This window comes from Kogia breviceps, chromosome 9, assembly GCF_026419965.1.
Source record: "Kogia breviceps isolate mKogBre1 chromosome 9, mKogBre1 haplotype 1, whole genome shotgun sequence".
Taxonomy (NCBI): Eukaryota; Metazoa; Chordata; class Mammalia; order Artiodactyla; family Physeteridae; genus Kogia; species Kogia breviceps.
This window is the reverse complement of record NC_081318.1, coordinates 37,606,326-37,623,067: the sequence shown is the minus strand read 5'-3', so window position 1 is coordinate 37,623,067 and position 16,742 is coordinate 37,606,326. Positions and strand designations below refer to the sequence as shown.

Here is a 16,742-nt window from a genome sequence, read left to right as displayed (position 1 = left end):
TGCTCTGCACTGACTGTACATAGTGGATTTGAGTTATTATACCTGCACTAGATGAAGCACTATGATTACAAATACAAAAAAAATGTGAGTTTAAAAGAGCTTTTTGGCTAGGATTTTATGATAAACTTTCTTACACTTGTAAGAAAACTACTAGGGATTTTCCCCCAGAGCAGAGTTTCTGCTCTGAATTCCTTATCAGATAAGTACAAAAATTGACTGCAACTTTAACACTGAAATGGGAGGAAAAACAAAATCACCTCTACTATCACCTGATGTTTTCAGGTTTCTGCAGTGAACTTTTGAACTTACTTTTAACTCTCAGCAATTAGAGTTAGCAAAAACATTCTAACTAGGCCCAGCGTAGCTACGCTTTATTCAACTGGGTGTGTAAAAAGCAATGGTCCTTCCCATGCAGGTGTCTCATACCATACTTTTATTTATTTTTTTCAATTAATTTTATTGGCATATAGTTGCTTTACAGTGTTGTGTTAGTTTCTACTGTATAGCAAAACGAATCAGTCATACATATACATATATCCCCTCTTTTTTAGGTTTCCTTCCCATTTAGTTCACCACAGTGTATTACGTAGAGTTCCCTGTGCTATCGTACTACACTTTTAGACACAGAGCTTCTGGCCTTTTTCTCTCAAGGGCCAACTCTGTTCCCACAGCACTGGGGCCCTATCTCTACTACTTCCACTGGAAGCCCATGTCAGCTGACTGCTGAGCTTTTCAGAAGGTGATCATAAGTCAGAGGAACAAAAATGGGGAAACCGTAGCATAGCAGTAAAAGGGAGACAGAGGAATGAATCTTAGCACTCACTGCCAAACCCTGCTTTGTAAAGGTTGTTACAGATGAGGCTGCTTAGTGAACAGATGCAGACTGACAGAACTGAATAGGGCATACTTCATATGTTGACTTCATATCAGACCCCTGAGCCATGAACATGCATACTCCGAGCTGTCCCCGTTTATAAGCAAGCATGTGGTTTTTCTCTATTGACATTGCATTGTCTAATGCAATTGTATTGCCTCCAGAGTCAGGTACATGACAGGAATTCCTAAAGCCATAACAATTGAGTGATTACTGTCATAACAATTGAGTGATTACTGTCCGGTGAGTAACAGTTGTGGTGCAAGATACCCCCAGGCTCCTGAGGCTCTCCTTTGCTTTTTCTATCTCCACGGGGCTGGACCCAAGGCCCACAGCCAAGCTTGGACCATCATCATGCAATCTTTCACATAACGGGCCCAAACAGGCTGTCTTTGCAAGCAATAATTTATTCTCGCCACAGAGCATTCATCAAGACTAAAGACACATGTGGGAGGCTTTGAGATTTCTAATTTTTCTCATTGGGTATTCAGTTCTTTCTTGAAATACAAGTTTAGGAAACCCAGGTTATTTGGGGTTACAGCGATCCCACAAGGTTAAAAAAAAAATTCCTTTAGAAGTAAAGTAAAAAGTCCAACGTAGCTGGAAATAAAAGTGAGAGTCTCAAAGGATGACTTTTTGGTGTGGTTTATCTGAAGACTTAAAATTTTATTTCCAGAAGCCATATGATGGGAACTACATCTTATAACCTGTATTTACTTACAGAGCTATTTTTCTTGATGAGACAAAATACATTGCTAAGGATCCGAGCGCACATGATCAGGTCCTTCTGTTCTTGCAAGTGCATGTGGAGGTGATGTAACACGACAGGTAAGAGAATGTACCGGGAATCTGGAGGGAGAAGAAGCATTAAGTGTCACATGGAAGAGTTCCGTGCAAACCTCGTGCAAATCCTTATCTACTCTTTAATCTAATTTTAATTGCTAAATTATTAATACATGTAGTTAGAAAGGTACTAACTCTACAAGGTTGATATTGAAAAACAGTAGTCTTTTCCCCAACCCATGATTCCTGCACTTGTGAGACCTTTGACTCTTTTATTGAAATAGGTGTTTTTTTGTTTTTTTACTTCCCAATACCTAAATGGCATGCTTCTCTTGCTATTTCCAGATTTTTCATTGAGATGGATCATCTACTGACTTCCTACTATGGTAAATGAGAATTTAGTTTTTTCACCCCCTTTTCTTCTCCTCAGCCTCTCAATAGAGTTGTATACAATTTCTGGCTAAGTTAACACTTTGCGTTTGCTCTTATCCTGATTTCCAACCTTTTGTCCAAGATCAGATTTTTGTTGTTGTATTTTTGTTTTTCTCTCTCTGAAAGCTTTCAGGAAATTATTCTTGGTAATTCAAAATTTCATGACTATATGACTTGCTTTGACTCTTTAAATCTATAAACCCATGTCCTTCAGTGCTGGGAACTTGCCTTGAATTATTTCTAGGATTATTTCCTTCCCACTGTTTCTTCTGTCCTCTGTCTGGAACTCTGACTACATTCACATCATGAATCTCTTCAGCTGTCTTCTACTTTTCTTGAATATTTTTTCATCTTTTGTCTAAAATTCTGGGCAATTTCCTTACTTTACCTTCCAACCCCTCTATCCAATTTTCTTCTTTACACTATCATACATTTAATCTCCAAGTGTCCTTCTCATTTCCAAGTCCAGTGTTGTGGCCGTACAACCTGTGCAGTCACACAGATCACTGTGCCCACAAAGGCCCCACGCTTGTGTGGATGAAAACTTGTTTCTCACCATCTGCCTCTACAAGGATGAAGACACTAGCTACTGCAGTCACTGACCTTCAACACACCCTGAAAGGAGTTCAGGGTGGAGATCAGGAATGAAGCATTCTGTGCTCTGGGAAAAACTGGCAGAACAGGCCTTCAGATAGTTAGATATTTTTCAGAAGATTTTATGAGCCCAATTTCTTACATCTTCTCATATCTAGAAAAGCACTAAAATCATTAACAGAGACATCTGCTTAGCAGCCACCTCCTGCCAAAACGTGTGCTTGACTACACATATCCCCCTTCACCCGCCAAAATCACATATATACTGACCTCCCCTGCTACCTTCAGAGCAGTTCCTCAGAGCTATCTGGGAGGCTGTCTCCTGGGCTATGGTCCTCATTTTGCCCCAAATAAAACTTAACTCACAGCTCTGGGGTTGTGCGTTTTTTTGGTTTTGTTTTTGTTTTTTTTTTCAGTCGACACTTGGTGTAACGCTCTGCTGCAGCCATCATGAAATTCTTAATAGTTTTCAAACAAAAGGTGTTGCATTTTCATTATGTAGCCATTCGTCTTTATTTCTCTGAATGATCTCTTTATAGCTTCCCATTCTTGTTTCATGGATACACTATCTTCTCTCTCTGGGGAAATCAGAGACAACTTTTTGATTTTTTTTCTCCCTTAATTATCTTTGTCTTTCAAGCTCTTTTTGTTTGTTTGTTTCTTCCTTTTGGCCTCTGCCTTTCACATTAGAGGTTTTTCTCCAGTATTTGGTGATCTTTTATTGTCCATTCATCTTTTCAAGTGAGGTACTGAAATTTTAACTGGGAAAAAAAATAGCTGTGTGCCTAGGTAAGCTTGTGGACTGATGAGGCTTCACCACAGGGAGGAGAGACATGCAGATGATTCATCTGGGGACCCCCAAATTTCAGAATCTGAGATGTCTGCTCTTGGGCTGGTCAGTTTCTCCAGAGAGAAATCTGCTAGTCTCCACTCTGGGGAGCATGAACCCATCATTTTCTGGGTAATGTGGAATCAAGAGACTAAGTGGCTGGTGGGGAAGTGGCTGGTAGGGGTCCCTCTGTTTACTCTGCTTACTGAGGCCCTGTTTATAGTGTGGAGCCTCACCCCCCAAATTTAGCATTGTCTGATTCTTCTGAATCCAGGCATGTCTCATTCACTTACTCTAGAGAGTAAACTTTCCATTTTTTTGCTAAAATAGAGGAGGGATTGAGGTAGGGTGAAGTGGGATACTAAATATTTCTTCTAAAGATTTTTAAAATTTCTAGCACCCTTAATCTTCAGAGAGACCTCATATTTTCAATTCCTGATCCTTTCTGATACCATCCTGAGTTTTCTGCAATTCTGTGGTATAAACTAGTTGTTTTCTTGGCTCTGCCCCAACTCCATAAACCTGTCTGTGTTTCAGCCTTCTTTTGTCTGCTGTCAGACTTTGTAAAAACTGTTGATATGTCTGATGTGTTGTCATCTCCTCTCCCACTCTCCTGAACTTGTGAGATTCCATGTTTTTTAAAAATTCCTTTACTGACCATAGATAGAAAACCACAATTCAAAAGTTTAGCAAATCAATGGCAGCAATATATAGAATAAGTATTACTTCAGGACCAGATGAGGTTTATCTTAAACGCAAGGTTTGTTTAACATCAAAAGCTCATATTCATATACTTTCATCAGGGAAGAAAGATAAATAGAGTTGATTTCCTCTTATGCATGGTCGTTCATTCCTAAAAAGTCACTGGGAGGGCTTCCCTGGTGGCGCAGCAGTTGAGAATCTGCCTGCCAATGCAGAGGACACAGGTTTGAGCCCTGGTTTGGGAAGATCCCACATGCCGCGGACCAACTAGGCCCGTGAGCCACAATTACTGAGCCTACGCGTCTGGAGCCTGTGCTCCGCAACAAGAGAGGCCACGACAGTGAGAGGCCCGTGCACCGCGATGAAGAGTGGCCCCCGCTCGCCGCAACTGGAGAAAGCCCTAGCACAGAAACGAAGACCCAACACAGCTAAAAATAAATAAATAAAATTAAAAAAAAAAAGTCACTGGGAACAGTGAAATGGTGAACAGGGAACCATTTCTCCTAGGAGAAATATATAGGTACTTGTGCATACCTCACAGAGATTACAATCTGAAATCCTAAAATTAACTCATCAAGGTAGATTCTATTTTCTTTATTTTACAAAAGAGAAAACGAGGTTCAGAAGTGTGAAGTGGGGCTTCCCTGGTGGTGCAGTGGTTGAGAGTCCGCCTGCCGACGCAGGACACATGGGTTCGTGCCCCGGTCCGGGAAGATCCCACATGCCGCGGAGCGGCTGGGCCCGTGAGCCATGGCCGCTGAGCCTGTGCGTCCGGAGCCTGTGCTCTGCAACGGGAGAGGCCGCAACGGGAGAGAGGGCACAACATTGAGAGGCCCGTGTACCGCAAAAAAAAAAAAAAAAAAAGAAGTGTGAAGTGGCCTGCCTGAGGGAGCCCCCACTAACAGGGATAAGAATAAGTTGGGAATTAAACTGGCCCCAGAGCTGGAGCTTCCTGCCCTCTGCTGCCTCTGCTCTCTGCTCATTCCCACGTTGGGTGGAAATGGAAGCAGAGCTTCGCCTCGCCCGACCTCAGCTGGGAATGTGTGCATCCCGGAACTCAAAAGTGCTCACCACTCTGTGCGTGCCCGTGAATGAACATAAAAGTGCCACAGTACTGATTCGGGGGCTACAGATAAGTTTCAGGGAGTCAACCTGCGAATAATGAACACGTGTGTCAATCCTCCCTTAAATGGAAGTCTTATCTCGATCTCTAACTTGGCATTCGTATTTGAAATAGTAAGGCGATAGTAATCGAAAAATTGACTTATGCAGTATATATTTCAATCTTTTGAAAAAGTAACAGTGAATACGCTTATTGTCCTGAAGGTTTATTTTTCAACATGATGTCATGAGCACAAAATCAGTGCCTACCGGGGGCCAATAATGGGCATATTATTTACCGGATGTGTACTTACAAATGCCCCAGCCCCTGTACTGCTCTGCTTGATTTTCTAAAAGACGTCATCTGTGCAACAATTCAAATGGATTAATTTTGGTTTATAAAAAAACATGTGTCTTATAAAGAGTTTGCATAAATTGTAACTCCACTTCACTCATTCAAGGAAAAGTGGATAATCTAAATAACTCTATACCTATTAAAGAAACTGAACTTGCCGTTAAGAGCCTACAACGAGAACTCTAGACTCAGGTGGCTTCTATGAACTCTAAGAAGCACTTATTGGTAGAAAGAGTATCAAGTCTACACAAATCTTCCCAGAAAAAAGAATAAACAGGGAATACAACTATCTCATTTTATGAGGCCAGCACTATCTATGCCGAAATTAGCCAAAGACATTACAAGACAAAACTACAGATTTGACATTTCTCATCAACACAGATGCAAATGTCCTTATAAAATTTTAACATAACACACACACACACACACACACAAAATGATTAAATAGGATTTATCCTGGGAATGCAAACTGATTTAACATTTGAAAGTCAATCAATCAATGTAATTCACCATATTAGCAGTAGATGTAGGAAAAATGCAAAATTCAGCATCCATTAATGATAAAAGCTGTCAGGAAGATAAGAATAGAAGGTAATTTTCTCAAATTGATAAAGGGCATTAATGAAATGCCTACCATTAGCTAACATAATAATAGTAGAAGACTGAATGAATGCTTTCTCCTTAAGATCAAAAATAAGGCAAGGATGGCCAATTTCACCCACTCAGCTTAATAATGCACTGGATTCCTAGACAATAAAATAAGGTATATCCATAGGTGAAAAAGTATATGACCCTGTATCCTAATGAAAATCATAAGAAATGCAAACAAAGTATTCACGATTCGGAAAGTGCCTTCATCAGCGTTTGCCTGACTTCTCTTACTGTCTTCTTTATTTCTTTTAGGAGTGAGGTTGGAAGTCTTATATTTCTTTTAACAACTGCCACCAGGCTACCAACATAAGGAGGTCTGGCCTTAGGTTCACCATCACATAAGGCACATAAGGCACGGGCACACTTCACTTTAAGAAAACGAACACGGAGTATTAAAACCCAAACTTGTAAAATAATTCATTGCAGGCTTCCTTTCAACAGGAAGGGTGACCAGGGAACTTAAATACTTATTTACAAATCAATTACTTGAGAAAAAGAACCAAGAAAAGGAAACTAAAAGCTTAAATGACAGGAGTCACTGTCTAGTGATGTTTAATTAGAAAGGAAGATAAAGCTTATCTGATATGTTCTTGCAGCCAGTGGGGTTTGATTTCTAAAAATTCAATTTGCAGCCAACTGTTAAGAAAATCTCTACTGCCAAAAAAGTAAGTAAGGTAGACAAATAATTCATGTGTGGTGTGTAGATTTGCTGCTTCTCCATTAGTAGGGCAATATCAGCCAATGCACAAGATAGAATGGATGGGTAAATAAATGACAAACAAGCTGACTGGTTAAAATGCTAATGCTTACCTTTAAAAGAAAATACCTGGATTCATCAAGAAGGCTCAAAGGAAAAAGAAAGGACTTCCCTGGTGGTGCATTGGTTAAGAATCCACCTGCCAATGCAGGTGACACGGGGTTCGAGCCCTGGTCTGGGAAGATCCCACATGCCATGGAGCGACTAAGCCTGCAAGCCACAACTACTGAGCCCGCGTTCCTAGAGCCCGTGCTCCACAACAAGAGAAGCCACCGCAATGAGAAGCCAGCACACCACATTGAAGAGTAGCCCCGGCTCGCTGCAACTAGACAAAGCCTGAGCGCAGCAACAAAGACCCAACACAGCCCCCCAGAATTCATTAATTAATTAAAAAAAGAAAAAAGAAAACCCATAGTTGAACAAACACTAACTTCCTAAACATTTAACAACAGTATCCGTTATACAGGTTCTATCCTTGAAAGGCTCAAAACACTCATATTATGTATCACATATAAAGCTCACTGTATTGTGTCTCACTTTTTGTTTTGCCTGTACACACTTGAGTGGATAAAGTCAGCTCCTGATAGCAATTTCCAGTGCGTGTGGGGCTAGGAAGGAGGAGAAGCAGCTGAAAAATGCTGATGAATTTCCTCCTTGTGGTTAATTTCGAGGAAAGTCATCATCTTTGCCTCCTCTATCAACAAAGCTTTAGACAACAATTCCTGTAGTCATCTGTCCCCACGGGAGTGAGGTCTGTGAGTCCTGTGGTGGCATTCAGGGCTGCTGGCCACTCTCCCCAAACTGTCCCAGCATGGGCTGGACATCAGCAAGTACACCTAAGCAGCTGCTCTGTGGCAGCCTCAGGACGGGGAGATGGTAAACCAGGTAGGCAAGAGGTCAAGCTGTGGCACAGCTTTGCATGTAGCAGAGCTGCTGGCTGCAGGGAAGCACCAGCCGCACAGGCAACCCTGAAATCAGAGCTGGGCTAGGTCTTTGTCATCAAAGCCACCAGGAATTGAACTGCCAATGTTACAGATAGCAACAAAACCTGCAAACAAGCCCTTCAGACATTAGAGGACAGACAACATTCAGAATGGAAAGGATCACAGATGACTTAGGGGCTACATGCCATGCAGACAAAGTCAGGATCACAGAAGAAAACAAAATACAGGGCTAAGGATGATCTCTCTGTGTGATTCTTACCCAGTGGATTCAATCCCCTCCCATACCCTGCACCTAAAGCAAAATCCTAAGGAACGCAAAGTATCCATCTGTGGGAAAGTGCCTTTATCTGTGTTTGCCTGTCTTCTCTTAGTGACTTCTTGATTTCTTTTGGGAGTGAGGTTAGAAGTCTCGTATTTCTTTTAATGCCTGCTACAGGGCTACCAGCACAAGGAGGTCCAGCCTTAGGTGTACTTTTTACTTTTGTCAACTGTGCTCTGCTTCTGGTCTGGGACTCCAGCACTGAACACTGTTCTGTTGCCATATTCATGCTCAACCTTAGCTCAAAAGTTGCTTTTGTAATAAAACTTTTCTTCTTTAATGCACATCATTTATTCAATAGCTATCGCTGCTCCATCCTGATCCCTAGCCATGACCCAGTACCTAGTATTCATGAAATGTTTATCAAGCAACTATTATGTACCAGGCACTGTTACGGAAGCTAAGACAGAACTGTCATCAAGATAAATATAGCCCCTGCTCTCTGAGGCTTTCCTTCTGGGATGAGGGTGGGAGACAGACATTGAACAACTAAATCACCAATTCTTTAGTTATTACAGATGGGTTAGGTTATCCAAGAAGTAAAAAGCCAAAGAATGAGAGTAATAATGGGGTGGGCGAGGCAGATAGATTCCTGGAGAAATGAGAGTTCAGCTGAGCCCTGAACGGTGCATGGGGGTCAACTAGGTTCAGAAAGGAAGAGGAGAGGGCTTCGTTGGTGGCGCAGTGGTTGAGAGTCCGCCTGCCGATGCAGGAGACACGGGTTCGTGCCCTGGTCCGGGAAGATCCCACGTGCCGCGGAGCGGCTGGGCCCGTGAGTCATGGCCGCTGAGCCTGCGTGGCGTCTGGAGCCTGTGCTCCGCAACGGGAGAGGCCACAACAGTGAGAGGCCAGCATACCACAAAAAAAAAATAAAAAAAAAAAAAAAACAAAGGAAGAGGAGAAAGTGGGTTCCAAGCAGAGTGAAGAAATATGGAGATGGGACCAGGCAGGTGCGCTGGGCCAGATCACAAGGCCTGAGTGTGCCCTCAAAACAGAATAAAACAACTAGGATGTGAATAAAGGAACTGGGTGGGAGTGACATCATCTGGTATGAGTTTCTGAAAGCGAACTATGGCTACACAGATAGACAGGAGAAAGGAGATATGGGGAAAAAGTATAGAAACCACTGGGGCAAGTCAGAGCAGGTGGCAGTTTGTATGGATTAGTGGGAGCTGGGGAGGGGAGAAATGGCTGGGCATGGGATATGCTGTGGAGGCCCAAGAGCAGTGCTGGTGGTAGGTGGAGATGAAGGGCAAAGAGAGAGGAGGGCTTCAAGAGTGACTCTGAGGTCTCTAGGTGGAGAGTGTTGCCACATAGACTATATTGTAATTTGCTACATTACTTGTAACCTAATACCTGGAATGGGGTCTGCTCGCCATAAACATTTGTTGAATGAATGAATGAGCTACACCATGAGTTCTACTGGATCTGACAGGCAACTGAAATGGACCTGACATTTCTGTGTTCGTGTTTTAACCCAGCTTAAATGGGAAGTAAGTAGGTTGCACATCACATTATCACAGGCCAGTTTGCAGCGACTCCATGTGCTGGCACTCGTGCTGGGCGCCCAGGAGAGAGCAGTTATTCCTAACAGCATACATACTTCAACGCAAACCACCGCAGCTACTGGTGGCATTGGAAACAAGACACACTTCCCGGCTCCATGCCCCACCCCGTCCCCAGAAATCTGTGCATGTGTGATTGAGTGACAGATAAGAAATGAAAAGATAGGGGTTCACCCTTTCCCCAGAAATGTGCTTGCTCATTCAATCAGTATTGAAGAGATCAGAAACAAGGTCAGAGAAAAAGGGGAAATTGGATGGTGAGTAGCCCAAAATATGTACATTTACCTTTATTTTCAAACGCCACAGATAAAACTTAGGGTCGGCTACGATTTTGGTGATGCATATTTTTCATCTTAAGTTCTATGTTCAGAGTGGAGCATTACCTAAAACTCCTAATTTTATCTTTTTCTCTTCTAGGGAAAGATGTGGAAATTCTTTTCCAAAGAAGCCCCTTTCTAAGTACTTCTTTAAGAACCTGCACTTTAACGTGGTTTTAACTAATATATACACCTTAAAAATTTTTTGTGTGCAAATCTTTAATAAAAGCCAAGAATAGAGACTGAGCAACTATGAAAACTATGAAACTCTCAGCAAGTGCTTTCAGAGCTCCCTGATGGTGGAGGCCACCCAGAAAGGCCTTTGCTCCTAAGTTTTTCCACTTTGAGCAAGGGGACCTGTGGGAAAACACAGATAAGGGCAGTGAGGAGGGAGTGGATGAAGGAATTGAGACTAGAGGGTGCAAAACACTAAGGATATTTTAACAAAGTCTTTCTTGAGGTCTCAGGGGATTTTTCAAAAAAACAAAACAAAACTATTTTTATATTGGCTAACCAACATGAAATCTACACTAAAAATCTAAGGTCTTTACACTCCTTCCAGTGGTCCTGCATTATCATTCTACTTCTTGGGAAAAAGAGCAGCCCTTATTCATGCAACTCTGCTCATCTTTATAAGGCCCATCTACTACAGCGCAAGCTCTGGCTAATAGAAAAGCTTTTAGCAAATGGCATTTTCAAAAGTGAAAGAAATTTAATCACTTGCAGTGCCAGAGAAGTCAATACTCAACTATGCTTTAACTATAGTTCTAAGAAATAAAAGCTACCAGGCACCCGTCAACTGTAGTAATATTTCCTTCTTAAAGTTGTCAAATTAATAGATACACCATCTCACATCCTTCCTTTATATTATGGCCTAAAATGGGAGGTGGAATGGGGAGGTGGAGGCATTCATTCCCAGAATAAACTGTAAAAGGAGTCTAATAGTCCACCTTCCTCCCTCTCTCCTTTACTTTCATGGCAGCCTTGTATCAAATCCACAAAAGAGCTAATAGGGACCGAGGAGTTTCTGGTGAAAAGGAAACAAAATGACTTTTGGATGCTTTCTTAAGAAATCCCGAACCCTAAGAAATCTGATTCTTTATTTTGTAGGAAAAGAAAGTAGCACCGTCATGTTTCTTGTCTTTACACACGCAGTGCACTCATGCTCACCTCTATTATCCGCGCTGAGGTTTGCCTGATAAACTGCTCAATTATCCCAAAGTAGAAATGTATATGACTTTTTCTTAGCAAGCAAATAGCTCAGCAATGACTACAGACCTCTGCTGAACAATTCAAGTGACAAGCCATGGAGCCCAGTGCAAATGTGATGCAAAACCACCGTCCCCCAGAGCCTGACCTTGCTGCCTGAGAAGACTCAGCACCTGCCCTCTCACTCCCATTGCTTAAACCATCCCTCTGTTCCCGCCCTCCACACTTCCCTGCCCCAACCGCTGTACTTCGAATCTACTGTTTCTGCCATTGCTAAAGTTGTCTTCTGCAACATCCCTGAGACCTTTTCCTGGCCTTCAAAAAACAGGAAGAATAGAATTGTGGGGAAAAAGGGAAAAGTCAGGTGTTCAACTTTTATACCTTAAGTACGTCTGACTGGACCCCACATGATTGAGACATCAAAAAGCAGCCTGCTTAAATTCCAAATCTGAGCTAAGTCTTTCAGTTCTGGCCAGATGCCCTAGACTCTCACCTTGAGGGTGCAGCTCAAAGGGGTTGACTCAGTCCTGCCTGGCTGTGGAATGCCTCTAGCCCTGAGGCTTCCCCTTGGCCCTTAACTCAAGATGGCTTGAACCTTCCTATCACTTTTTTCATTCCTTTCTGTGGCGCTGACCTTGTATTCTCTATGTATTAATTTCAAATCTAAGCTCAACTAGAGGTATTCTGCAGCCATGCTGCTTCCTTTGTGCGTCTCCTCCACTTTTTTCTCCTTGGGATTTGTGATGGTTACATTTATACGTCAATTTGACTGTGCCATGAGACCCCAGATATTTGGTTAAACATTATCTTGGGTGTGTCTGTGTGAGTGTTTCTGGGTGAGAATAACATGTGATTTGGTAGACAAAGTAAAGCAGATTGTCCTCCCCAATGTGGGTGGGCCTCATCTAATCCGTTGAAGCCCTAAATACAAGAAAAGGTGGAGTAAGGGAGGGTTTACTCTCTCTGACTGTCATTCAGCTAAGAAGTCCATCTTCTCCTGCTTTTAGATTTAGACTGGAATTTATACAATCATCTCTCCTGGTTTTCAGGCCTTGGGACTCAGACTAGAACTACACCATCAGCTTTCTTGAGTCTCCAGCTTGCCAACTGCAGACCTTGGAACTTCTCAGCCTCCATAATCACATGGGGTAATTCCTTATAATAAATCTTACACACACATACACACATGCACACAAACATATACTATTGGGTCTGCTTCTCTGCAGAACCCTAATATAGGATTCTAGTACAAAGCCAACTTTCAGAACCTTCTCTCTCTCCTAGGGGCTTATAACATCTACAGTCTTGTTCTCCAAAATGTTTTGAAATTTATTTTCTTAAAGTGTGGGCCAATTGTGCTCCACATTCCTTTCTAGCTAATATGAACCCCCAGAAAATGAGGTCACTTGCTCCGATTCTTCTCACTTCTCTATCACTAACCAGTTCATCTTTGCTGATCAGAATTCAGCTCAGAGTAGCAATTATCTTTGCCATACACAATGCTCTGAGAAATGGAACTGTCATTAAGGCAGTCAAGAATTAAGTACTTTGTCTTCAACTGAATACATAGCCAGTTGATACCCTGTAACATACTTATCCCTACTTTATTTTGCCCTGTTCAGATTTATAATTTTAATCAGAAAAGTGTCATTTGTAACTTCCATCTGGCCAAGATGTGTGTACTTACATGACCGCAGCACTTTGTGTTCCATTTATTTTACTTTCAGTAAGTAAATAAAATTCATAGACTTCTGAGTGTTTTTGACCTTCTACACCATTACACTGCTTCTGACCTGTTTGTTTTACCCATATGTAGTAGGCAGAATAAACGGTTGCCCCCAAAGATATCTACATCTGAATTCTCAGAACCTGTGAATATGTTATGTGAAAATAATATGTTAGATGAAGAGATTTTGCAGAAATGATTAAATTAAGGATGTAGAGATAGGGAGATTATCCAGGTGGGCACCATGTAAACATAGGGGTCCTTACAAGTGAAAGCAGCTAGACAGAGTCAGAGGGAGATGTGAAGATGTTACACTGCTGGCTTTAAAGGTGAAGGAGGGGGCCATAAACCAAGGAATGCAGGTGGCCTCTAGAAGGTGTACAAGGCAAGAAAACGAATTATCCTCTAGACATTATACAAAGGAACGTCACTCTGTTGACACCCTGATTTTAGCCCAGTGAGAAGCATTTTGGACTTCTGCCCTACAGACATGTAACATAAGAAATTTCAGTTACATTAATCCACTAAGTTTGTGGTAGTTGTTGTAGCATCAATAGGAAACTAAGAGGCCAAAACTATATGTAAAACACGAGTCTGATTTCACCATATTTTGGTGATGCTATTCTCTTTTTTGGTTATGCTTCCTAGGTAATATTTACCCTTTCTCTGTCATTTGGTTATAGGTATTTTGAGGGAAATAAGACAAAACTGGGGCAACCAAATTCCAAACTCCCTTTAAAAACTCCTTTGTTTTGAGAAGTGTGTGTTTTTGCGGTACGCGGGCCTCTCACTGTTGTGGCCTCTCCCGTTGTGGAGCGCAGGCTCCGGATGCGCAGGCTCAGCAGCCACGGCTCACGGGCCCAGCCGCTGTGCGGCATGTGGGATCTTTCCAGACCGGGGCTCAAACCCGTGTCCCCTGCGTCGGCAGGCGGACTCTCAACCACTGCGCCACCAGGGAAGCCCTTTTTTTTTAAGTAAAGGTCAAATGTATTAGACTTAATCTCTTTACCTGTTGTCCTCTACCAGAGCCTCTCTTACTATGGTTCTCTGCATCCACACAATGCCCTTAGTTACAGTTTTATATTGTCCCTCTTCTTCTTCCAATTAGACAGAATCTGCTTATTTTTGTGAGATTTACCATGGCCCTTGTAGGGTTCACACTCTCCTCTTAACCACCAGCCAAGACCTCCTTCCTGGTTCTTTGACACGGTCTACAGAGCCAATGATTTGCATTGCACATCTTTGCCTCCAGTATCTCATCTTTCAACCGGACAACATAGATATGCTCCATCTATCCCCCAAGTCCACAGTTTCTGACTTAGAATTTCAGAGTCACTAGAAATACTTTCTAGGTTTGCTAACACTATTGCTGGGTCCCATCTGATTTAATTAGAGGGTAGTTTGAGCCTTGGAAGGCTCTCAGAAATGCCTGCTGTTTTTCTCCATGAAAATGGCCTCTTTCCAGATACGCCCTGCCATTTATACATGACGACGGTCTATTTTCCTCAGTAGTGAGTCACTAAACAGCAAGCTAATTCTATCTTCCTGGGGCACTGACAGAAGTCGACCCTCTTACTAGCATCTGCACATGCTTTTAAGTGTTCCATTGATTGGGAGCTGCTTTGCTTCCCAAAAGTTTATGCTTCCCCATAATTCTCCTCCATGGTGATTGTCACACATATCACGAGAGGCAGGTTCCCCCACCTCCCCTTCCTCCTCCACACCAGCATCACCATCACTAAATCCCAGCAGTGGCTCTGAGCTTCTCCTCCGGATCACAAGCACAGACCCTCCAGGGTCCACACATCCTTGGTCTCTTGAGTTCCTCTATCCTGGCCCCAGTAAATAATCTCATCACCTCCCACAGAGAGCTGGTATCTTTTCTTCTGGCTTGTAGCAGCTCCTTTTTGTTTCTCCTAAGTTCTGATTTCTCTATCACCTCCTGAGCATCAGTAATCAATAAGAAACTGAGCCCACAGACAGAACACATCTCCCAGGGGCAAATAATGAACACAATCCCCCCAAATAACTTCCTTATATTTGAAAACAGTTTTCATCACCTGTGTTGCTCTTTTGGTGCCAGATTTTAACCTAACAAACAATTATCTGGCCAGTGAGGGAGAAATATGGTAAAAATCATCTATTCTTCTGAGAGGGGAATGAACTCTTCTCAGTTTGGTAAAAAAAAAAAAAAAAAGGAAAGTCTAGTCAAATTGGGATGCCTGGTCTGGACCTTCACCCCTTCCACTTCACACCACCTTTTCTTAGCCCTGGAGGAAGCCCTAACCACTGAAGCAGAACCTCTAGGGCTCTCAGGGATAGAGTTTGAAAACTACCATGAGAAACATCTTTTTTCCAGGATGAGATGTGTTTTTATGTGGAAAAATCAGAAGGCTGAACTTTCTTTCATGTTGATTGAAGCATTATTTCAGAAAAAAAAATCATAAACATACTAACAGTCTATCAACAGGAGAAAAATAAATTAACCATTTTATACACACACACACACACACACACACACACACACACACACACACTCAGTGGAATACTATACAAGAGTAAAAAAGAACTACAGCTATATCTAGTAGCATGGATGAATATAAAAGTGTAATATTAGTCAAAAAGAAGCACTCTACTTAATGACATTCAACAATGTCATCATAGTGTAGTGTGTAGTGTATTTAAAAATATATGTTTTTATAGCTATAGAATAAAGGCACAGAAAATAGAAATGGAATCTCTGATAGTGGAAACTTCTATGAAGGAAGCGAATATATACAAGAGGGCCTGACTATTTCTATAATGACAAATCTCTTAAAAAACCTAGAGCAAATATCTGATATTGCTGAGATTTGTTAATGATTTACTCATATTATGCTCTATTCTTGTTTGTATGTTTAAAATGTTTTATGACAAAATAATGTAAAAAAAGGTTTAATAAATATATTTTAAACACCATTTCAAAAATACTGTACTATACACACATATCTGCATTCATGTGAAAACATAATTCTCAGAAGAATTTCTAAAAGTTTTTGATTCAGTGATAATGACAGAAACTTCTTTATTATTATTATTATTTTTTGTGGCGCGGGCCTCTCACTGTTGTGGCTTCTCCCGTTGTGGAGCACAGGCTCCGGGCGTGTAGGCTCAGTGGCCATGGCTCACGGGCCCAGCTGCTCCGCGGCACGTGGGATCCTCCCGGACCGGGGCACAAACCCGTGTCTCCTGCATCGGCAGGCGGATTCTCAACCACTGCGCCACCAGGGAAGCCCGACAGAAACTTCTTAAACTTTAAAATGAGACTGGTATTTTATTATTTTTTTCAGAAAAAAATAAAACAGAAGAAAACAAGAGGCAATGGGATTTAATAATAGATATTATGACAAAATCAATTTAGTAATTAGTCACTTGCTATTAGGATAAAATAAAAAATGACAATACACTGAAACTTTCACCCAGTTTCAGAACACAAATTGATGGAAAACTTTTAAGGACAAAAGAGACAAATAAACAAAGATCATAGCAGGTCCCTGTAAGCATCTCTGAAAGAAAAATGTTAAATTTTGCTGAATGTTAAAAAA

The 16,742-nt window shown here is 41.8% G+C and overlaps 1 protein-coding gene across 4 annotated transcripts in view; it reads right to left on the bottom strand.

Moving 5' to 3' along the window:
* DOCK4 (dedicator of cytokinesis 4) overlaps positions 1-16,742 on the bottom strand; it is a 484,849-nt gene that overhangs the window by 108,799 nt on the left and 359,308 nt on the right. For all 4 annotated transcript variants that reach the window (XM_067042314.1, XM_059074580.2, XM_067042316.1 and 1 more), the window contains one exon: positions 1,596-1,723. In XM_067042314.1, coding sequence (XP_066898415.1) covers positions 1,596-1,723 — 128 coding nt within the window. The remainder of the gene's footprint in view (positions 1-1,595; positions 1,724-16,742) is intronic.